This window comes from Bubalus kerabau, chromosome 17, assembly GCF_029407905.1.
Source record: "Bubalus kerabau isolate K-KA32 ecotype Philippines breed swamp buffalo chromosome 17, PCC_UOA_SB_1v2, whole genome shotgun sequence".
Classification (NCBI taxonomy): Eukaryota; Metazoa; Chordata; class Mammalia; order Artiodactyla; family Bovidae; genus Bubalus; species Bubalus kerabau.
Window position 1 is genome coordinate 11,034,676 of NC_073640.1, and position 22,919 is coordinate 11,057,594.

General features: G+C 48.0%; 1 protein-coding gene across 2 annotated transcripts in view; it reads right to left on the reverse strand.

Annotated features, from left to right (window-relative positions):
* Nucleotides 1–12,088, reverse strand: part of LOC129632443 (polycystic kidney disease protein 1-like 2) — a 105,239-nt gene extending 93,151 nt beyond the window's left edge. For both annotated transcript variants that reach the window (XM_055554070.1, XM_055554069.1), the window contains exons 1-4: nucleotides 11,788–12,088; nucleotides 8,725–8,889; nucleotides 6,505–6,690; nucleotides 2,442–2,552 (exon numbers count right to left, since the gene is read on the reverse strand). In XM_055554070.1, coding sequence (XP_055410045.1) covers nucleotides 2,442–2,552; nucleotides 6,505–6,690; nucleotides 8,725–8,889; nucleotides 11,788–12,088 — 763 coding nt within the window. The remainder of the gene's footprint in view (nucleotides 1–2,441; nucleotides 2,553–6,504; nucleotides 6,691–8,724; nucleotides 8,890–11,787) is intronic.
* Nucleotides 12,089–22,919: the final 10,831 nt, after the last annotated feature.

Here is a 22,919-nt window from a genome sequence, read left to right on the forward strand (position 1 = left end):
CTGGGAGGGATTGGGGGCAGGAGGAGAAGGGGACGACAGAGGATGAGATGGCTGGATGGCATCACCAACTCGATGGACGTGAGTTTAAGTGAACTCCGGGAGAGGGTGACGGACAGGGAGGCCTGGCATGCTGCGATTCATGGGGTCACAAAGAGTAGGACACGACTGAGCGACTGAACTGAACTGAACTGAATACATGCACAAGCATATACATACTTTTTTATTTATATAGATGATGCTCTGTTCACTATTTGGCACCTTCCTTTTTTTTTTTTTTTTTTTCATTTAATATATCTTGGAGATTGTTCTGTATGTGTTCAGTCAGAGAGCTCTTATACCCTATAATAGCTGCACAGTGTACCCTAATTTATTTAACTAGGATCCATTGATTGTCTAAATGTACTTTATAATGTTTAAAAAGACAAAAGGCAAAGCATCTTTAGGAAAATCTCCTTGGTTAGGGTGGCTGATGAATCAATGTTAGCCATTTAGCGCACCTTAAATTTTACAAAACCTTAAGCTTCATAAGTTAGCCTAGAGGATGGGGTGAAGGGTAGAACTTCTGGGGTTCATGCAGCCCTGGGCTAATTTGTGCAATACCATCTTTTGGTTTCTGGCACAAATGAGAAGGGAAAAGAAATAAAAAGCAGACACAAATGAAAAGGACTTTCCTGAGCTGGTCAGAAAGCCACCACGGTCCTGATTGGTCCTGACTCACAATCATCCGAGGAAACTCGGGATGCAGCAGGCCATTCTGGGCACAAAGGCTGGGGGGTGGAGGGAGAGGGGACTGCTGGATGAAGTTCCTCCCTTCAGAAATCAGAAACTGATGTGATCAGAACACACTGATTCACAAGGGACAGGATATTTGAAATCAAAGTCAAGACAGAAAATCTGGTCCATGTGGCAGCCAGACCCAGCTCACCCACTGCCCTAAGCTGCGTGTCTGTCTGATGACAGTGAGGCTGCGACTGGCAGATCTCCAAGGGCACCCTTTGTCCAGGAGCAAAATCACCAAACGGAAACTGCTGCCAAACCACGTGGCCTCTCTTCCCAGCAAACAAAACCCTGCTAAATCTTATTCCACCCATGCGTGTTCCATAAACTAATGCCACCCCCACGTCCTGTACCCTCTCTTCTATGCAGGCTTCTTCCTCCTGTCTTGTGGGTTCCGCTCTCCTGGATGGCCCCTGGGGACCCCAACCTTCCCTGACTCATCTTTCCCCTGCAGAGCTCCTTGCTCCATTACTCACAGCCTCAGTAGAATTTGCTGTTCTGAGCAATTAATTGGTTGGACAAGGGCATAATGTGGTGTCCCAACCCAAGGGGAATTGGCATTGTTAGTAAGAATGAACTTGATACAGCCATTTTGGAAGGTAATGTGGCAATATCTACTAACATTTAAAATTCACGTACCCTATGACCCAGCATTTCTGCTACTAGAGATCTCTCCTCTAAAAATAATCCCAGGTACATGCCAAGATACATGCACAAGAGATCACCGCAGAGTGATCTGTAAGAAGGAAAACTCAGATGCAGTCTAAGTGTCCATCAAGAGGGGAACAGGTTAAATAGATTTTGACTTAATCTTATGATGGGAGAAGGCAATGGCAGCCTGTTCCAGTAGTCTTGCCTGGAAAATCCCATGGTCGGAGGAACCTGGTGGGCTACAGTCCATGGGGTCACAAAGAGTTGAACACGACTAGTGACTTCACTTTCACTTATGATGGGATACTGTGCAGTCATTAAAAGGATAAAGTAGTGACCTGGAGAGAGGTCCAAGATATATTATTAAGTGAAAAACATTGAGTCGGAGACTAAAATGTTTAACTCATTTATATTTGTATGAAAATATACATCTGTACATTCATGTCTATGGCTGTCTATGAAAACACTTTAAAAGGAGGGAAGAATTTATTCTAAATAGTTAACGGTTGTTTCTAATGGCAAATAGGATCATAGAATTGAATGGGGGGAGTCTTCCTTCTTGATTCATAAAACTTGCACAAATTGTGGTAGTTGGGTTCCATTTATGGTTTTTTAGATTTGTGAGAGTCCCTGTGCATTCTCAAATGGCAGCCTATGGGGAGGGTGGTGGTTGAGTGGGTGTGGCATGTAGGAATCCTTCTAATCAAGTAATCTCGGTTTTGTCTGTTGTGTTTATTGGCTCAATCCATGAAATTTAATTTGAAAGGTCTTGGAGTTAAAACAGTTATTTTAAACTTCTGGTTTGGTGGCTTGTTTTGCAACTGAACCTCAAATGGTTTTCCCCCAGACTAAGCCAGGCAGGGAGTTTTGAGGACAGGAGTTTTGAGCGAGGAGGTCTCTTAGCACACAGCAGATCTGCCCCGTGAATGGCTGCTCCCTCTGGTCCAAGGGAGACTAGACATGGCTTGGAAATAAGAAGGCAATTCCCGCACCCCCGCAAGCTGGAGACTCACCTTCCCGGCACAGGTACGGCACCCACAGGTAGCTGCCTCGGCCGGGGCACAGGTCTCCAAAGTAAGTCCCATCTGCTGCCACCTGGCAGGCTTGCAGCCCCTGGCACTGGCCTGGGAGGCACCCACATCCCATAGGAAACAGGAGCCGTGTGAAGGAGACAAGGGATAACACCAGACAAGAGATGAACGACCTTGCATTTGTTCATTCACCCACCACGCCCCCAACAAGCACCAGTTGGTATCTACTGAAGACCCAGCACTGAGCCTGGTGCTGGCTGTGAGAGAAGTAGATTCCCTCCCTCCAATGGCTCAGGGTCAGAACGTTGGAATACACCAGAATCCCCAGGAGGGCTTGTGAAGACAGATTTGAGACCCCGATTTAGATTCAGTAGATTTGGACAGCAGCTTGAAAATTAGACTAATAACCCTCACCTGTTGTTATTAGCCACGGACCAATGACTCTCCAATTTATGTCTCTTGTCTAGCTCTCTCTTGAGTTCCGATCCTATGTGTCCAGTCATCTACACAGCATCTACACATGGATGTCACAGGGTACCCTGGGCTTCTCATATCCTAAAATGAGGTTTTGATCTCTAATTAGAGTTCAAATGTGTCCCCCAAAATGTATCTTGAAGTTCTAGCCTTTGGTGCCTGTACATGTGAGCTTACTTGGAAATAGTCTTTGCAAACATAATCAAGTTAGGATGAGGTCATTAGGGTGAGCCCTTTGTCCAGTATGATCACTGTCCTTTGGACACGGAGACAGGACACGTGAAGCTGGAAGCAGAGATTAGAGAGACACATCTACAAGGGTTTATGGTGGAGCGTTGCTGACAAATACTGGATGCTAGATGAGGAGAGGAAGGGCTCTCCTCTGCAGGTTTCAGAGCTAGAGAAGTCCAGCTCTCATCTTGATTTTGGACTTGGCCTCCAGACTGCCAGAGAATGTGTTTTCTGTTGTTTTAAGCCACTCAGTTTGTGGTACTTGGTAAGGCAGCCCCAGGCCAGATCTCCCTTCTCCTCTTTCCACCAGCTGCTCCTCCTCCAGCCTCTCCTCTCAATGCCAAGGTCATCCTGGACTCCCACATTGATGAGTCCCATCAGTACTTCCTGTTTCTGAAACCTGTCCCTTTCTCTCCATCTGCACTGCCCTAGTTTGTGCGCCCAGCCTCTCTCACTTGGGTTTCTGGCATCAGCCTCCCTTACCTGGACTCACAGCAGCCTGTGAGTGGCTTTAAAATACACCTGGCCGTGTTCCTCCCCTGCTCTAAAGCTTCCAGTGCTTCCCCAGCATCCTGGGCTACAGCCTGGGTTCCTCGAGTGCGAGTGCCCCACCTCTACCTGCGCTGAGCGCTGTGCAGCTCCCTGCACCTACCACGCTTTCTCGGGCCCAAGACTAACACAGGCTCTTCCGTCTCCCTAAACACCCCTCCCCATTCACCCTGTTGTCCTTTTCCTGCGTGATTCCTATCAGATCTTCAGGTCTCAGTTAGATCTCACTTCCCCTGGGAAGTGGGCCAGTCCTTTGACCATCAGCCCGCATATCCACCCTCACCCTACTTGGTCTCAAATTCGGGGAACTACATTTCCCACACTCCCCTGTGCTCTAGCAGGTGCTGATGGAAGACTGGAGGCAATGTATTAGCTTCCCGTGGCCGCTGTAACAAATGACAGAAACTTAGTGGCATAAAGCAGTGCACATTTATTACCTCACAGTTCTGGAGGTCAGAGGTCTTGGTGGGCTCAGGGTATGACAGGCTGAAATCACAGTGTCACAGAAGTGCTGTGTTTCCTTCCTGGAGCTCCTGGGGAGGAACCTGCCTCCAGTCTCATTCTTCCTGATGGCTGAACTCAGTTCCTTGGGACTGTAGGACTGAGGTCCCATGTCCTTGCTGATTGTCAGCTGGGACCACCCTTAGCTCTTAGAGGCCTCTCTCCAGTCCTTTCACGTGGCCCCCTGTATCTCAGAGCCTGCAGTGACCATCAGATCTGTTTCATGCTTGAATCTATCCAACTTCTCCATCTGCCACGTCTGTTTTATGCTTCTAGCTGGAGAAAGTTCTCTGCTTTGAGGGGCTCATGTGATTAGACTGTGCCCACTTGGGTAATCCAGGATAATCTCCTATTTTAAGATTAGCAACCATAATTACTTGCACAGAGACCCTGTTGCCACGTAATTTAGCTTATTCATGGGCATGGCATCTCATCATACCCACAGTTCCAGAGACTGGGCTGGGAACCTTGGTGTTCATAACTCTACCTGCCCCGGATGGGAAGAGATGTGGGCAGGATGCCTCTCACCCCTTCTCACGGTAGCTCCTCTGCAGCCCCAGCTCCCTCTGGCAAGGACCTCCCCCCTGGTCCTTGCTCCCACAGGGCGGCCTCCGTCATGTTTCCAGCGCCTGCTGGGTGGCCCTGACTTCTGGTTTTGGTGTGACATCCACTGTGGCTGTCCCTCCAGCCCTTTGGGATGGTAGTGGCTTCGGGCTGCTGTACTCTGGGGGTTGCACCCTTATCTCCTCTTTGGCCTCTCAGCACTTCCATGACTTGGGCAGTCCGCTCTGCTGGGAGACCTAGCATGATTTCTAGTTTCCTGCCAGGACCCAGTTCGCTACATCACTCAGCGTGAGTTCTTTCCCTACTAGGGGCGCCCATAGCACTAGAGCACAGTCTTCAAGAGGGAGGAGATGTTTGGTTTTGCTTTGCTCTTGTCCACTGCTCTTTCTCCTGCACACAGAACTGTACCTGACACATAGAGCAGGCACAAAGTGAGTTCTGCATGAGTGACTAAGGAGCAGCTTTGCCCCCTTCTGTGTGACACTGAGCAGAGTGCTAGGTAATTGCCTGCATTTGTGTCTGTCTCCCCATCTGACTGTGACCTCTGTTGAGGAACAGATTGTGTTGTATTCATCACTGAATCCACAGAGCCCACTATCGTACGTGGCATAATGTCGGTACTCAATTAATGTCTGTTGGCAAACCGATTGAATGAACGAGTGATGTGGCTCTTAGGTACAAACAGACACCTCCTGGGGCTCTGCCCAGATCTCCTCCAACCTTCCCCCAAAGGATGCAGGGCTTCATCCAGTGTGCCCCCTGGGTGTGGCTACAAGGTTTGAGAGCTTGCATCTGAGTGTTTGAGGAAATAGCCCACTGAGTTCCACCTGAGAGGGAGGCACACTCATTGGCCTGTCCAGCCCAGGCCATTCCCCCATGGGGGGCCACGGTCTCAGGGATGTGGGGCCAATGAAGGAGTCGGAGGGAACCAACTAGCTGAAGCCGGCATTTCCTCCCCGGCGCCTGCTCTAAGGGGAGCAAGGGCAATGTGGGTCAGACGTGTGGGGAGAGGAGCAAGTTGTTTTCCAAGGGAAAATCCTTGTCACCAGACAAACCTGGCTCAGAGGCGGATTTAATCTGGTTTAGGAAAACAAGGGCCTAGAGAAATCCTCCCATGTGAAGGGGAGATACCATCCAGAATGGTGGTTTGATTAGACAAAGAAAAACAATTGTTTCAGGACTGTTCGCATAGCAAGGATCAATGCACACATCTCTCAACAGAGGAAGAGACAAAATATGATATAGTCACATAATGGGTGAAACAAATATTCTAGTACATGTATCAAGAGGAGTGGTGGGTAATCTAACATTTTATTTATTTTGGTAATGAGAGAATGTTAAGCAAATATGGAATAACGTTAAGATCTGACCAAGTTGGGTATTGAATCCAAGGAGTCTGTTGAAGTATTTTTTAGTCTTGTCTGTACATTTGAATTATTTTGAAATTTTAGAAGTTTAAATTCGGAAGAGAAAGCAATATTGTTTGCACCCAGTTGGGATGGGGAGCAAAATGCCCACCGGACTCATCAGATGGCTTTGATGTCAGGTGAGGTGTGAGCCATGGCCCCCTTACTCCCCTGCTTGGTGTGGGCAGACTGGCCAGTTTTCCCACATGAAAGAGGCCCGAGTTCAGATGTGAAGGCCGTGCAATCCTTCCAGACCCCTTCAGTGGGCACGGGACACTGGGAAGTGTCCTGCACTTGCAGCCAGAGCCCTTGGGTCCTACCTGCCACTTCATCCTTGACGCTGACCCAGCTGCATTCCTCCTCCAGGTCTGAGGGGTGCCTGGCGTCCTGGATGCAGTAATGGGGCGTCCGGCGCCCGTAGAAAGCGTCCTGGATCTGGATGACCTCCCCCGAGCCACAGTGCATGGTGGCATTGAGGCCCTCGCAGGCCAGACTCTGGCCAACACCTGTGGCAAAGGTAAGGGGGACACGTGGTCGCAGATGGGCCAGTGCCCGTTGATGGGAAGTGGAGGGGCCTCGGGCCAGGACTGTGAGATGCTGGACACAGCGGGAGCTGACTTAGCAGGGCTGAGAAACAATGTGGTGGGCATGAGCGTGGCTCTGGAGCCAGACTGCCCAGGGTCTGGGCCGGCCCGTCCTTGCCCTGGCTGTGCTGCCTTCTGCAGGCTACCCGGCTTCTCTGTGCCTCCCCTGTATGGGGTAGTCAACATCACACCCCATAGGGCTGTTAGGAGGATCAGATGAATCTTTACACGTAGAGTCAGGGCTACAGAAGCGGCAACTATTGTTCAGCCTGTTTAAGTACCTCCCTTGAGCCTTATCTGAAAACAATGCCTGGCACATAATAGATGCTAAACAAGCATTTTTTGAAAAAATGAGTGATTTCATTGAGTCTTTTTACCAGTCCTATGAACTGTACTGTTATCCTCTTTGGTGACATTGGGCTCTGTGGGGTCCCTGTGTTGAGAGCCCACTCCAGCCCAGCTCCTGGCACGTGGTCCACACTCGGTAAGCATTTGTTTATTGACCTAGCTCAGGTGTGAACAGCAGAAAGTGGGAACCACTGGCTTCAAACTCAAGCCTGTCTGCCTGGTGGGAGCGCCACAGGGCAGAGGTTGAGACCAAAATCTGTGTTTGTTCTTGTGGCTGCTGTAACAAATGACCACAAACTTAGTGGCTTAAACATCACAAATGTATCTTCTTATAGTCGTGGTTCAGTGTGGGCTTTACTGGGCTAAAATCCAGGTGTGGCCAGGGCTGATTGTTTCTGGAGCCTTTAGGGGAGAATCGACTCCCTCGCCTTTTCCAGCTTCTAGAGGCCCCTACGGTCCTCATACTGTGGCCCCTTCCTCCATCTTCAAAGCCAGCAGCACAGCATCTCCCCCTGTCTCTCTGATTGTCACATCTCGTCTCATCACTTCCTAGACCTGTGGCCTTGGGGCAGGAACTTACCCCAGAACTTCCGAGCCTCCCTTTCTTAGCTTTGTAGTGGGCCTGCGACAGAATAGTGGAGGTCCTTCTACTGTGTGACCAGTAAGCGCACACAGGCGTGCGCAGTTCAGCTCCTGGGGCTGAAGGTGCGGAGACAGGCTTGCAGTGGGGGTGGGGAAGGGGGAGGAGCTTGGTGGGGTGGGGGAGGGACTTGGTAAGAAGCCAGGGAAGTTGCATAACCCACAGGTGCACAAAGTTTCTGAGTTTCAGAATCAGCCAGGCAGGAGAGTTAAGCTCGAATGACACCTATTTAAAGCTGAGCATGAGGGAAATAGAGCAGGGACCCCTGTAAGTGTCCGAGCCCAGAACGGGACCTGGAAGTCAGAGTCTCCACTAAGGGGCTTAGAAACAGGAAGAAAGCTGGGCCCAGGAAGCACAAAAGCTTCAACTGAGCCTGGCTTGATGGTCAGGGGACCATGGGGTAGCTCAACTCCAAGACCAAGCCCCACATGGCAGGCAGGACCCAGCATGGAGCCACAGGACATGCCTTCAGGGACTTGCACACACACACAGCCCCCAGGGCCCACAAAGGGTCAACCACAGGCAGCAGCTGGAAAGGGCACAAGAGCACAGCACGGAGGGGATTCAGGAGTTGGGGGTGAGGGGCTCAAAGCCAGGCTGACCAGGGAGCAGGAGTCAAAGGCGAGTGAGAACAATCTCCTGGGACCACATCTCCTTCCATGGGAAGACTGGAAAGGAGAGGAAATGCGGCCGAGCATCTCCATCTAATGCAGGTTGTGAGAGGGGAAGACGGAGACATGTGAGACCAGCATGGAGGTAGGCAGGTGAGTGAACAGGGATGCAAACTGGAGAGACGATGGAGTGAGACACAGAGACACGGAGCATCACACACACAGAGACCGCGGGCATTTAGAGAGAGACAGAGAGAGACAGAGAGAGACACAGCGAGAGAGGAGATGCAGAGAGACAGAGACAAACCAAGAGACAGGAAAAGATGGAGGGAGACCCCAGAACAGAGCCCAACTCACCAAACTCGCAGATGAAGGCGAACTCCTGAGTGCAGTTGTCCGAGGCCACCCACCTAAAGGAAGGGTCTCTCCCGATGTAGCTGCAGGCTTTGGGTGCAGAAGCATCCTGCCCTCGGCGCCAGTGGCTGTAGCTCACACATGAGGCGTCCATCCAGATCCAGGGCCCTGGGATGGGAACACGACCACCAGGCCTTGCCCCGGCGCCACTCCTTGTGTGCAGTGGGTGCTTAATCAGTGCTGACGGACGGCCTGAAGGCCTCTGTGCCACGCCAGTGCAGGGGCATTGCCTAGCCACTGTCTTCCAACGTAAGACAGGAAGACCTGTCTTCCAGGTTTCTTGACCTGCAAACCGGGCACCGAGCCCATGCAAGGCAGTTTGATTAAATAAATGATGCTTCCAGCAATGTCTAAGCACAGTCAAAAAAAGAGCATAGCAGTGTGCCTTGGGATGGTAAGAAATGTTCCAGAAAGAAACAGGGGACTTGTTATATATACGTGGACAGTGATAAGTTAAAGTAGAAGTAGTTTTCATAGCCTCGGTACTCTTCAGAGACTTGAATGCACTGACAAGTCTACTGAAGAAGTGAGAGAGAGAGAGAGACTGTGTGTGTGTGTGTGTGTGTGTGTGTGTAAGTATATCAAGGACACCAGAGATCTCGAAAGCACTGGATATGAAATATTTACTGTGAAGACTTAAGAATACATTTACCATTTTTTAGAGGAAAAGGAATCCATACATATGGTTAAGGAAGATTCAAAGAGAGCAAAAAGGTATAAAATGAAAACATCTCTTTCAACTCACAGACTTCTCCCATCATTGTTATGTCTCTTGCAAATTGTTCCAGAACAAATGGCATCCACACATCCACCTCTAGAGCGCCTGGAATCTAGTACACAAATGGTACATAGCATAGTACTCAAATGCTATGGTACTGCACACAGCCAGGACAGTCCCCTGATGCTTAAGCAACTTTGAATGTTGGAGGTCGGGACCTAGCAGCCTACTCAGATCTACCCCATTTTCTGTAACAGCCATGCAGTATCCCTCGGAGATTGTAAACAGACATGCTCTGGACCTCTCTTGTGGTCCAGTGGTGAAGAATCCACCTGCCAGTGCAGGGGACACTGGTCCGATCCCTGGTCTGGGAAGATCCTGCATGTTGTGGGGCCACGAAGCCCGTGTGCCACAGCTCCGGAGCCCACATGCCACAGCTGCGGCAGCCGGTGCGCCCTAGAGCCCGTGCTGCGGGACAAGAGAAGCCACTGCAACTGGGGGGTAGCCCCCACTCGCTGCAACGAGAGCAAGCCTTCATGCAGCAGTGAAGACCCAGCACAGCCAATAATAAACAAATAAAAATGTTAAGTAGACGTGCTCCTTTAACTGCATGTAAACGAGTGTCTGATACACTGAAATCCACGCTTTCTGTGCCTACAAAACAAGAAACCGTTCAAAGGATGTCACCTGAAGATGCATCTTAGAATTCAGATCTCCTGGTTGTGAGTTTCCTAAATTGAGCTTTGGCGGCTGCTCCTTTATTAAAGCCTTTTCATCTATGCTGGCACGTTGCTGCAGGTGCTCAGCCCAGACCAAGCTGCTGCTGCTGCTGCTAAGTCGCTTCAGTCGTATCCGAGTCTGTGCAACCCCATAGACGGCAGCCCACCAGGCTCCCCATCCCTGGGATTCTCCAGGCAAGAACACTGGAGTGGGTTGCCATTTCCTTCTTCAATGCATGAAAGTGAAAAGTGAAAGTGAAGTCACTCAGTCGTGTCCGACTCCTAGCGACCCCATGGACTGCAGCCTACCAGGCCCCTCTGTCCATGGAATTTTCCAGGCAAGAGTACTGGAGTGGGTTACCATTGCCTTCTCCGCCAGACCAAGCTTCTCATTACTAAAGCCCAGCAGTTTCTACAGGGCAATGCAAGGTGGCAGAACACTGTCATCTTGAGCAAGTCATGTCCTCTCTCTGGACTTATTTTCCCCGTCCATAAAATAAGTGTAGCAGTGCTCGCCTCATGGGGCAGGTGTAAAGCTTAAATATGAACACCCATTCTTTGTTATGAACGGGCCCCAGGAAAACAAAAATGGCCAGAATACCATTCCTTCCCTTGAAGAGTTCATAGTGTGGGGGGAGGACACCTAAGAACTGACGTCATGCCAGAAGTGGACAAGGTCCTTCAGGTGCAAAGAGGAGGACTCACTTGAACATGGAGGGGTTGAAGGAAGGCTCACTATTCCACCAAGAACCGAGAGAAGGATAAGGAAGGGTTTCCAGGACGACCGTTAACCTGAGACTTTCTGTTGTGAACTGAGCTGTGTTAAGCACTTAACCCACTTCAGCCTCATAACAAGTAAGGAAAAACATATGGGAGTGCTTTGGAAATAGTCATTATTTCCTGAGGCTCAGTTTTCTTGTCTATCGAGTAGGGACAACAATGATAATTCTCATCAATTATGATAAGGATTCAGTGTGAAAATGGATGTGAAGCCCTCAGGGCAGTGCCCAGCACTGTTCCACCAAGAACTGAAGATGCCACAGCTAGTCTTAGGCACAAGTAAAGAAAAGGACATTTTTAGCACGTTAGCTGTGTGCCAGATTCTCTGCTAGCTACTGAGCAAGAATTATTTCATTTGATCCAAAACAACCAAAAAGAGAATCTCCTGATCATGAGAATTGGCACATATTAATTTGCTCCATCGGAGAAGGCAATGGCACCCCACTCCGGTACTTTTGCCTAGAAAATCCCATGGACGGAGGAGCCTGGTGGGCTGCAGTCCATGGGGTCGCAAAGAGTCGGACACGACTGAGCGACTTCACTTTCCCTTTTCACTTTCATGCATTGGAGAAGGAAATGGCAACCCACTCCAGTGTTCTTGCCTGGAGAATCCCAGGGACAGGGAAGCCTGGTGGGCTGCCGTCTATGGGGTCGCACAGACTCGGACACGACTGAAGCGACTTAGCAGCAGCAGCAGCAGCAATTTGCTCCATGGAGCTCTGGATAAGAAGCTATGGTGAGAATCACAGCCACAAACTCCCCATAAAGTATAATTATCACAGCACCTACCTTCTGCGGTTCCATTCCGAGCTGAGCTCCCTGTGAGTCCAATCCACCATTCCCTGTCCTGGGAGAGGTGCTTCTGCAGAAATTTCTGGGTGGCTTCATCACGAATGAAGACCAGATGACCTCCTTGCCCCTCGCACCAGCTCTGGGCACCGTAGAAGGTGCGGCTGAGAGACACAAATTCGTAGCAAGCATCTCTGAAAGCCACTTGGTTCTTAGAGCAAAAGCTGCTGTCCTCTGGCTTAGCAGTAATGGCCCCAAACTCCAGAGCAAGCCCCAGGAGTACCACGGCCAAGGTGCTCATCTTTGAACCACGGCTGGAACATCTGGGTGGAGCCAGCTCAGGTCCTTCATATATTGGTGCCTTCACAACTGACTGCCATCCATCTTTCCTCCTCTTTTTGTATCACATCATAGTGACTAACCTCTTGTTTAAGAGACAAAACACTCAGGACAAATGTGTCTGCTGTTTTGCTTCCCCCGGCTCTTTGTTCCATGACAGTTCCAAATCCAGTTAATTTGCAAAACAGTCTTGTAGAGAAAGATAGCATTGCTGTATCACCTGTCCGCTTGTCATTCGGTCAACTGTTAGCTTCTGATAAAAATTCCTGGTTCTTGGTTTTATGTCATTACCCTCCAGGGCTGAATGTTTCATGAGGAGCCATCAGCTTGTGGGAACTATGTGATAAAAGAAAAACAGCAGGAAAGCTAGAGTTACGGATGGTAAAGAAACCAGGTTGTGCTCATATCCAGCCCTACTGTCTGGAGTGGCCACTCTGCCCAGATGATAATCACATTCTCCCAGCATGGCTTCATCCTAATGAAGACTTTTTTCTGCTCTCTGACTCATCACATTACCACTCGTGCCTATTTGAGAATAAATATTTCCTACAAAATTTATTTGATGTCATCATGAAAGCAAGCTTCTAAAACTTCAAACCTGCCCATCTTCACCCACTGCCTAAACCCTCCAACAGGTGTCCGTGGTCAATGGATCAAGTTCAAGCCTCTTGACTTTGTATTCAGGGCCCTATAAGAACTGGTCCCTGACAGTGTTTCCAAATACACCCCCAAAATGTGGGGAAACAAGCTCTTTCACTGATTGCTGTTGGAATTATAAATTAGTACACCCTCTGTTGTGGGCAGTGTAGAAATATCTATCAAAAAACATTAACATTTTAAAAGCAAAAGCTCTGTAATGTTGCAGTTCCACTTCTAGGAATTTTGCCTACAGAAAAATTCATACATATGTGAAATATCATATATATACATATATGGTTATTCATTGGAGAATTTTGTAAGAAGGAAAGATTGGAAACAACCTAAACATCCATTGAGAGAAAATTGGTTAATAAAATATGGTACATCCCATATACCCACTATTCTGGAAATTTCATCTAAATGGAATCCTACACTATGTGGCCTATTGTGACTGGCTTTTTCACTTTAGCATAATGTCTTCAAGGTTCATCCATCTTATAGCAGGTATTGATGCTTCCTTCCTTTTTTGGGTGGGGAGAGCATTCCTAAAAAGTTTATAGAATAAATGTTCAATGAAGGGTCTTTCAGATATGTTATATCCCCACCTTAGCTTTTCGTTTGCCTTTCTGGGTAATGTTTGTTCTTCATGATAACTTTTAATATTAATTAAGTTTGCCAGAACTACTATGATACTTTAGCAGTGGGAAAATGCCAGAGTTTCTCTAGGGAATTTTTTCTTTAGAAAGATATCTATGTAGGCCATTTGGGTTGTGATGGGGTGATTCCAGGGCCTGGTTTATACCATTATGACAAAACACAGTGCTGGAAGAGATGGGCTACGTAAGAAGTTAGTAATTTGTGGTTGGAGGAGGGAGCCATGCAACGTGGTGGGACTCTGGAGCCTTCAGAAAAGGTATCAGGTAAGTGGATTCTCATGGCAGGGTGGCCAAAGGTCTAATGTTTGGCTTTAAGCTGTTAACTCGCTCTGACCTAAGTTACCACTTTTTGTTTTTCGCTCCCAGCCATCTCTCCCCCAGCTTCTGGCAACTACGACTTTCTGTCTTTATGGACTTAACCATTCTGGATGTTTCATACACACAGAATCATATGTGTACCTTTGTGTCTAGAATAATATTTTCAAAGTTTTCACTTTATTCCTTTTTTACTGCAGGTAATATAGACCACATATTGCTTATCCATCTTTCTGTTGAGGTACACTTGGATTATTTTATTCTGTGCATTTCTTGGGGAGAAGGAATGATGTCTGTTAATCTCCGTGTATCCCTTGGCTGCCACACAGTAGGACTCAATTGCACTGGCCAGCCTGGCCCCATCCCAGGTCCCTGGGGCTGACCCTTGAAAACCAACCCCTGCCCCCAACCCAATTTCCATTCCCAGAAGCCTTCCAAGCCCTCAGGAGTCTTTCCGCCACGCAGGGCCCTGGGTAGGATTCGATGTCAATGCTGACTCACAGGCTGGAACAACGGCTGGGCAGAGCTAGCCTCTTATCTCTAGGGGCCAAGCAACAAATGACTTTCATTAGAAAACTATGTGGAAGGCCACACACAGAGATAGTGTATCTCCTGGGTAAAGGCTTAATTTATGTCCCTCATGGAATGTGCTTGGCGACATTCGATAAGGATTGCAAATCTGCAGGCTAAATTCCATTTTCATGTTCTTCATATTCTGATTAATTGCAGACTCCTGGGCACAGAATTTATCTGGGTGATGTCAGCTCTCAATGTGCCTTAACCTCTGTGTATGTGAAGAAAAGACAGGACATGCCTGGACCCAGGTGAGCCTGGTTCCAGGGATCCAATCCAGCTGCCCAGGCCTCCAAATCCTGGTTTGCATTATCAGTAAGTGGAAAACAGGAAGAGAGCAGGTTTGGTTTAAATAGGGCATTGAGTCCCTAAAAAGAACCAGAATGCTGTTCATGCCCTGCAGCCCAGACATCCGTAGTCCTAGGAACAGACCCACGCTAGTCTGGCTTCCCTCAGAAACCTGAGACAAGAGCTCAAGTGCAAGCAGTTTGTTTGAGAAAGGGTGCAATTCTACATGAATTGGTGTTTTTGTTAGTCATATTGAATCTTTGTCTCTTATTTGATCAAAAAGACAACAAAGCAAAAGAATTTTCATAGTTTCATCCCCCTAACACATTTTCATCTCTTTGTGCTTCTTTTGAATGCTTCTTCTCTTGAAGATAAACATTTTACTCAGGCACAATCATAGTACACATATAAATAGCTCACACTGACTCCTGCCTTTCCCTCTTAGCATTATAGGAAGTCTTTTCCGTGTTGCTAAATGGCTTTGAAAACAGCATGGTGGTGACTGAGTCTCCTTTCATGAATGGACCTTCACTAGTCCATCCCCATTTGCTAGATTTTGTGTGATTTTCTCCATCTATTCTGTTTTGCTATCCTAGTCAACACTGCTATGAACATCTTCTGAGTTATCTCTTGAGGGTTATAGCAGACACTGGCAATGCCCTACCTTAACCCCTTACACCATGTAAGGCTTCTCAATGCAGACACCCGTGGCTCTTTGCCTTCCTCTGCACACAAGGAACAGGATGGAAGTTTCTGGAAGTTAGCCTCTCAGGAGAAACTCTCACCCTTATTGACCAAAGTTGCTTTGTCCATCCCTCAGCTCTCTCAAGATCACTCTAAGGCATGTTCACACCATCTCTAGAGTTCCCCACCGAGGGAGCTCAGTTGTCCCAGATGGTAATGGCCTCGATAATGCTCTGTTAATGTCTACCACAGGCTTCCAAGGTGGCTCAGTGGTGAAGAATCTGCCTGCCAAGCAGGAGACACAGGTTTGATCCCTGGGTTGGGAAGATCCCCTGGAGAAAGAAATGGCAATCCACTCCAGTATTCTCGCCTGGGAAATCCCGTGGACAGAAGAGCCTGGCAGGCTACAGTCCACAGCGTCGCCAAGAGTCAGACACGACTTAGCGACTAAACGACAACAGCAGTGTCTACCCTCCCGGTCTCACTTCCCACTCCCTCACAGGCATTTCCTGGGTTCACGTCCCAAATAAACCGTCTATGCGCTGGAATCTCGGTCTTCAGGCCTGCTTCTGGGAGAGCCAAGCTCAGACAAGTCTCTTCTCAGGACTGGGATGCTGCCCACAGGGCATGAACATCTCTGTGATTCTTGCTATAGACTCAACACCTATTTAAACCAAATTAATAATCTCGCTGTTGTTCATGTTGCTGATCCCACCTGAAGGCTTAGGCTGCTGGATCAAATCCCGAGAAACATGTTTGCACAGCTGAGTCGTCGTGTCCTGTGCACTTTTCTGATGATTTCAGTACTATACTTGGGGACCAGCTCTGAGCAGCTGATAATGACCTCAGTATTGGAATAGTGGGCAGTGTTCTCTAGATTTTTTAAACATCTGTGTAGATGAGCCGTCCCGTTTGCTCACGTACACTTGGCTGTTTGCTACCCTAAGGTGCCTGGTAACCTGGATCTTGAAGGACTAGAAAGGAATGGGGTAGAGGTAGGGATCGGGGGAGAGCTAGCTGAAGAGGCGTCTCAGGCAGAGGCCCCCAGATTGCCAAATTCCTATTTCATATCAGTACCCCAGAACCAAGATAAACAACAGAACCTTACCTTATCTCCCGCTGGGTGGCCTGCCGCAGCCAGCCACACCAACACTCTTTTGCACATGCTGTTTCTCTACTGAGAATGCCGTCTCTTATACATTTGCACACTTACACACTTTTTCAAGAATAGCTCAACTGTAAACCTCTTTCCCTAAGCCTTCTCAGGTGCTGCAGGAGTTAAGTGCCACTTATTCCATGTCTTTATAGCAGTTTACTTCCATTTTAACATTAATGCCCACTGTATGTTAGTCTTGTCAATTCTACCTCCCACGTGTGACAAATTCACTTTATATAAATGATAATATACAGTACATATGTGTGGTTATTATTATTACCTGCATTCCTTTCTCCATGAGGTCAGGTCAGCTCCCTGAGGTCAGGAGCTATGATTTCCCGCTTTTCTACCTGTCATACCCTATATGACACCAGCCTGTGCTGTTTAGTAGAACTTTGAGGAAGTTACAAATCCTATTAAATGTTAATGGCATAATTTATGGTCTTTGTTTAGCAATAAAGTGTTTGCTCCTGGAACCCCAGGGAGGCTCTCCCCCTGCTCCCTACATCCTGTGTTCTGGAACTCCCCATCAATGCTTGTCCCTAGGGGAGGCAGCTGCCACCTTTGCTGGGACTTTGCCTGTCACCCTGAACCCTGCTATCCAAGATTTCCACATTATCTGTTCAGCTTATCACTATGGCTAATTAGAGGCACCATTTAAAAGCTAGCTTAATTGGAAAACTGCAAAGTAATTTAGATATGATAACATTATCTCCAAAAGGGAAACATTAACTCATTTTAGGCCATAATTTTAGTAGAAGATACAGAATTGCAAAATAAGGCTGCTGTGATTTTTTTATTTTTATTCATTTTTTTGGCCGTACCACATGTCATGCAGAGCTTCCCTGACCAGGGATCGAACCTATGCCTCTTGCAGTAGAAGCATAGAGTCTCAACTATTAGACCAGCAGGGAAGTCCGAGGCTGTCTTTTTTGTGTTTTTAATAATTTTATTTATTTATGTTTATTTTTGGCTATGCTGGGTCTTTGTTGCTGCACAGGCTTTTCTCTAGTTGTGGCAAGTGGAGGCGACTCTCAAGTTGTAGTTTAAAGGCTTCTCATCACGCTGGCTTCTCTTGTTACAGAGCCCGGGCTCTTGAGCTCCAGGGCTTCAGCAGCTGCAGCTCCCGGGCGCTAGAGCACAGGCTCAGCAGTTGTGTCAACTGGGCTTAGTTGCCTCTCAGCATGTGGGATATCCCAGGATCAGGGATTGAACCCATGTCTCCTGCATCAGCAGGCAGATTCTTTACCAATGAGCCACCAGGGAAGCCCCCAAGGCTGTTGTTTTTATATCACAAGAACTTTTCCTTTTGAATTTAGCTTTTCTTCTTGATCCCAAGACTGCTTTATGGATGCAACATGCTCCCTGGAAAAAGTGGCCTCAGGGAAGGGTAGCCTCCTCTTCCTGCCTCCTTCCCCAGATGACCAGGTAAGAGGATCCCATGTTCAGTCACCTATGCCTGCCATGTTGTGTGATTTCTGGCCCAGGGCTACAACCTCAAAAGCTTCAGTTGCTTCCTCCATAAAGTTCAGTTCAGTTCAGTTGCTCGGTCATGTCCAACTTTTTGCAACCCCATGGACTGCAGCATGCCAGGCTTCCCTTTCCATCACCAGCTCCCGGCGAGAGTAGCTTCCAGTTCAGTCGCTCAATTGTGTCCAAGTCTTTGCAACCCCATGGACTATGCAAGTCCATGGAATTTTCTAGGTCAGAATACTGGAGCGTGTAGTCTTTCCCTTCTCCAGAGGATCTTCCCGACCCAGGGATCAAACCCAGGTCTCCCGCATTGCAAGTAGATTCTTTACCAGCTGAGCCACAAGTGAAGCCCTCCTCCATAAAGAGGGGACAGTAGTAGTGCCCGCTGGGTCTGGGCCAGGATAAGAAAATATGGCTGGTGAGCACAAAGCACAAAGCGGGGCACACATCTGGGAAGGCCCGTCCTTCCCCCTTCCTGGGGGAGGAGACCATGCCTTCTTGCTCCCCCTGAGAGCCTCTCAGACCCTCCAGAGGGCAGACGGTGTGTGGTTCTGCACTCCGCCCTCTGCCCTCTGGGAGGGAGTCTTCTTCCAAGTCTCTTGCTTTGGATTGTTGCTGGAGGCAACATGGCCAACTTGTGCAAACATGTGTGTGACTTGGGAGGAGCTCCAGGGGATACTTAACCCAGCTCAGGGAAGGGCCCTGCCAGTCAGCGCCTCCTAGAACTCCAACCTTCTTCCTGCTTCCCTCCCAGCCACCCCGGCCTCCAGTGCTTCAAGTCTGAACAGTTCTCTTCCCCAGTTCCCTCTCTCTTGCCCGCCGTTTCCCCTGATCCCTCCGCCCCTCTCCTGCGTGCCCACTCCTTCAATAGTCTGGTATGAAGTGGTGTGGCCAGGCTGTGTGATGCTTCTGAGTCTCTGCCCAAGCTGGGTCCCCTTTTGGTCTCTTCTTCCAGCTTCTCCACGTGGCCAACTCCGTTATCCTTCAGCTCTCAGCTCAGCATTGCCCCTTCTGGGAAGCCTTCTGGACATTCACTCTCCTCACCACATTCCTCACCCTAGAGGATTTCCCACTCCTGCCTCTTTGTCACCTCTGATGTGCCACTGCTACCCCCGCCCGCCCCGAGGGTGGCACTCTGTTCTTGTGGAACAGATGAATATGTGAATGAATGAATGAATGAATACTTGGACTATTTGCATTTTTACCATTGTGAACCATGTGCTTCTCTGACCCTTGTACCCTCCAAACTGGCCTGTTGTGCAGTCATACCTGCTTCTGTCTGCCTGAGTCACGTATAAATGCCATCCTGGCAGCTCTCCAGCTAACTCAGCACTGTCAGAAGAACTTTCCATGATGATCCGCACTGTCCAATATGGCAGCCACCAGCTGCACGTGTCTTCAGTTCAGTTCAGTTCAGTCACTCAGTCGTGTCTGACTCTGCGACCCCATGGACAGGCAGAGCCAGGTTACCTGGGTTCAAAGCCCAGTTCTGTGTACTGGGAAAGTTACTTAGCTCCTCTGTGCCTCACTCTCCTTATCTGTACCACGGAGCTAAACACCTGTACCTAGGGTTATTGTGTGGAGGACATGAGTTTTTATTTACAAAAGTTTTAGAAGAAAGCCCAGTACATGGGAAGCTCTCAATAAATGGCACTTAGTTGTTAGTATCTCTTACTATGTCCCTGGCAGGGTCATCCCGGCTTCCTCACCACCCACCTGCTAGAATTGCCCAGATCTGCCGGTCCTGGGTTCAGCCTTAACGGAGACTGGTATCTTTGGCTTCCTCTGTCTTGAAGCCTTCACCTTAAGGGGGCTTTTGCTGCCACGGAAGAAGTTCTGGCTATCTTGATAGATCTCAGGGAGAGGGTGAGTGATGGGCCCTGAGACCACATGGAGAGGGAGAGAGGCCCAGGCCCAGCCCTCCTGGTGTCCCAGTCAGCTGCCAGCGGATCCCCAACCACGCCTGGAACCACACGCAGTGAAAACAGAGGACTGACCCACAGAGCACTGCAGACCCACAGAGCTGAGCCCACTGGACCCACAGATGTGATAAAAAATGGCTGTTGTTTGAAGTCACTAAGGCTTTTTTTTCATTTAACAGTGTTTTTTCATTTAATTTTTATTTTATATTGGGGTAGAGTTGATTGACAGTATTGTATAGGTTTCAGGTGTGCAGCAAAGTGATTCAGTTATACAGATACATACATCCATTCTTTTTCAGACTCTTTTCCTGTTTAGGTTAGCATGGAATATTGAGTAGAGTTCTCTGCATTGATTTTCTATTTTCTATATAGTCACACAGAGTCGGACACGACTGAAGTGATTTAGCAGCAGCAGCAGCAACAGCAGTGTGTATATATTAATCCCAAACTCCTAATTTACCCCTCTCCCACCTTTTCCCTCTGGTAATCATAAGGTTGCTCCCTATGTCTGTAAGTTTGTTTCTGTTTTGTGGATAGATTCATTTGTTGCATATTTTAGATTCCACTTATAAGTGATATCATATGGTATATGTCTCTGTCTGACTTACTTCATTTAGTATGATAATCTCTAGGTCCATCCATGTTGCTGCAAATGGAATTATTTCATATTTTTTTATGTATGAGTAATGTTCTATTGTGTGTATGTACCACATCTTCTTTATCCATTCATCTGTTGATGGACATTTAGGTTGCTTCCATGTCCTAGCTATTGTAAATAGTGCTGCAATGAACGTAGGGGTGCATATATCTTTTCGAATTGTGGTTTTCTCTGGATATATGCCCAGGAGTGGGATTGCTGGATCATATGGTATTTCTATTTTTAGTTTTTTAAGGACCCTCCATACTGCTCTGCATAGTGGGTGCACCAGCTTATATCCTACCAGCAGTGTAGGAGGAGGGCTCCCTTTTCTCCACACTCTCTCCAGAACTTGTTTTATGCAGACTTTTTAATAGTGGCCATTCTGACTGGTGTGAGGTGGTACCTCATTATAGTTTGATTTGGATTTCTCTAACCCACTCCAGTATTCTTGCCTGGAGAATCCCATGGACAGGAGAGCCTGATGGGCTACAATCTGTAGGATTGCAAAGAGTCAGACATGACTGAGCAACTGACACACACACACACACACACAACACATACACACACACAAAAATTAGTGATGTTGAGCATCTTTTTATGTGTTTTTTGGCCATCTGTATATTGAAGACATTGAGTCTTAGAGTGGTTTGTTACATATCAATAAATGACCAAAACTCTTGTGTATGAAGAGCTGCTTCCCTTCATATTCCCCTTGCCCTGTTCGCTTATGCATTGGCCAGTTTTTGTTCCATTTTAAGGCATTTTAGAAATTGTGAAATACCTACTTTTGCTCTCGTATCTACTCTGTTCCTCAACCAACAGCTTCAAAAAGTGGGCAGCGCTACTGGGTACTGGGCAAGAACATGCACTGACTACCTGTTGACCTTGATCAAATTCCTCCACATCTCTGAGGTTGTAAAAATAAGATTACTAATGAGTCCCTCAAAGAGAATAAGTAAAAGATGGCTAATAAGACACTTAGTACACTTCTTGGCACGTGTCAAACATCCAGTGAGTGGTGTTTATCAGAGGCTGGAGGACAGGCCGGGAGACAACGCCTACTTGTCCAGTCTTCCATATTAGCAAAGACATAGAAAGCAGTGGTCAGGCTTTTATGGTTCCAGAGTGATGCCAGAGTTTCTTGGGAAATAGCACTGCTGCTTGTTATCGCTGTTTATAAAGAGGGAAGATGGAAGTTTGACATGAAGACAGCCCTGCGAACCACTGCACCGCCTCTAACTGCCTTAGGAAATGTATGTCCTGTGGGGCATGCAGACTCAGCCCCCAAACCGAAAGAACATCATGAGAGCCTAAGAAGGCAGGGACTGACTCTCACTAATCACTTCTGCATCCTCAGAACTTGGCATGTAGTCAGTGTAAGTTCCAAGAAGGCACAGAATAGTTTTCCTGTTTGGCTCGCTGCTGCATTTTCAGCCCATAGTTGGTGCTAAGGAAATGTGAATTTGAGGACGCAGGAACATTGTACTGCCTGCAGCTGACACTGTGGGTTGCCTATTACAAGCCATTCCCTCCCTTTTCCTTGCTCATGGAATCCTGCTATGATTCAGATGGCAACATGCTCCTCAGGGGTGACTTTTGATGGATTTAAGGAACTCGGGGCGCTGCTGTTCCTCCTTGCCAGGGACTGGACTAGGGGAGATCATGTGACACTGTTCAACCAATGACACTAAGAAAAATCTGCTCAGGTCATTATGGGAAAGAGTTTTCTCTAGCACAAAAAGAGAGGCAAGTGTTAAAAAAAATGCCTGCTATGTCCCCATCTTATCTACTTACTTTTGTAGTTATTCTGCAAAGACATGATTCCTGGAGGGAAGGCAGTCATTCATAAGCAAAACTGAGCAAGCCCAAGAGTGAAAAACTAACCCCCTGAGGAAGGCAGTGTGGGCAGTGGGAGCCTGGCGAGATGACCCAGGTGAGCTTCCGAGCCCCCAAGCCCCCCAGGTGACTTGATGTCTGAGATAAATGCACGTCTTTGGTGTGTCAGCGGATATTCTGTTACTTTCGGCCAACACATCCTGTATTAACTTGTCACTGTGCCTTCATGCTATTGTGGTGGGCTCAGCTGCGCCCCTCCGCAATTCATATGTTGAAGTCCCAACCCCTAGCCCCTCAGAATGTGGCAGTGCTGGAGGTGGGGCCTTTGAGAGGTGATTAACGTCAAGTGAGGCCATTGGGGTGGGCCCTCATCCAAACTGGTGTCCTTTTAAGAGGAAAAGTGGACACTCATAGCCACTGGGGGGTGCACACATCCAGAGGGATGAGCATGTGAGAAGACTCTCTACAAGCCAAGGAGACATCTCAGAAGAAATCAACCCTGCCGACACCCGGGTTGTGGAGTTCCCAGCCTCCAGAACAGTGAGAAAATTACCTTCTGTGCAACTTTGTGATGGCAGCTCTAGATAATGAACGTGGATCTATTGTAACGA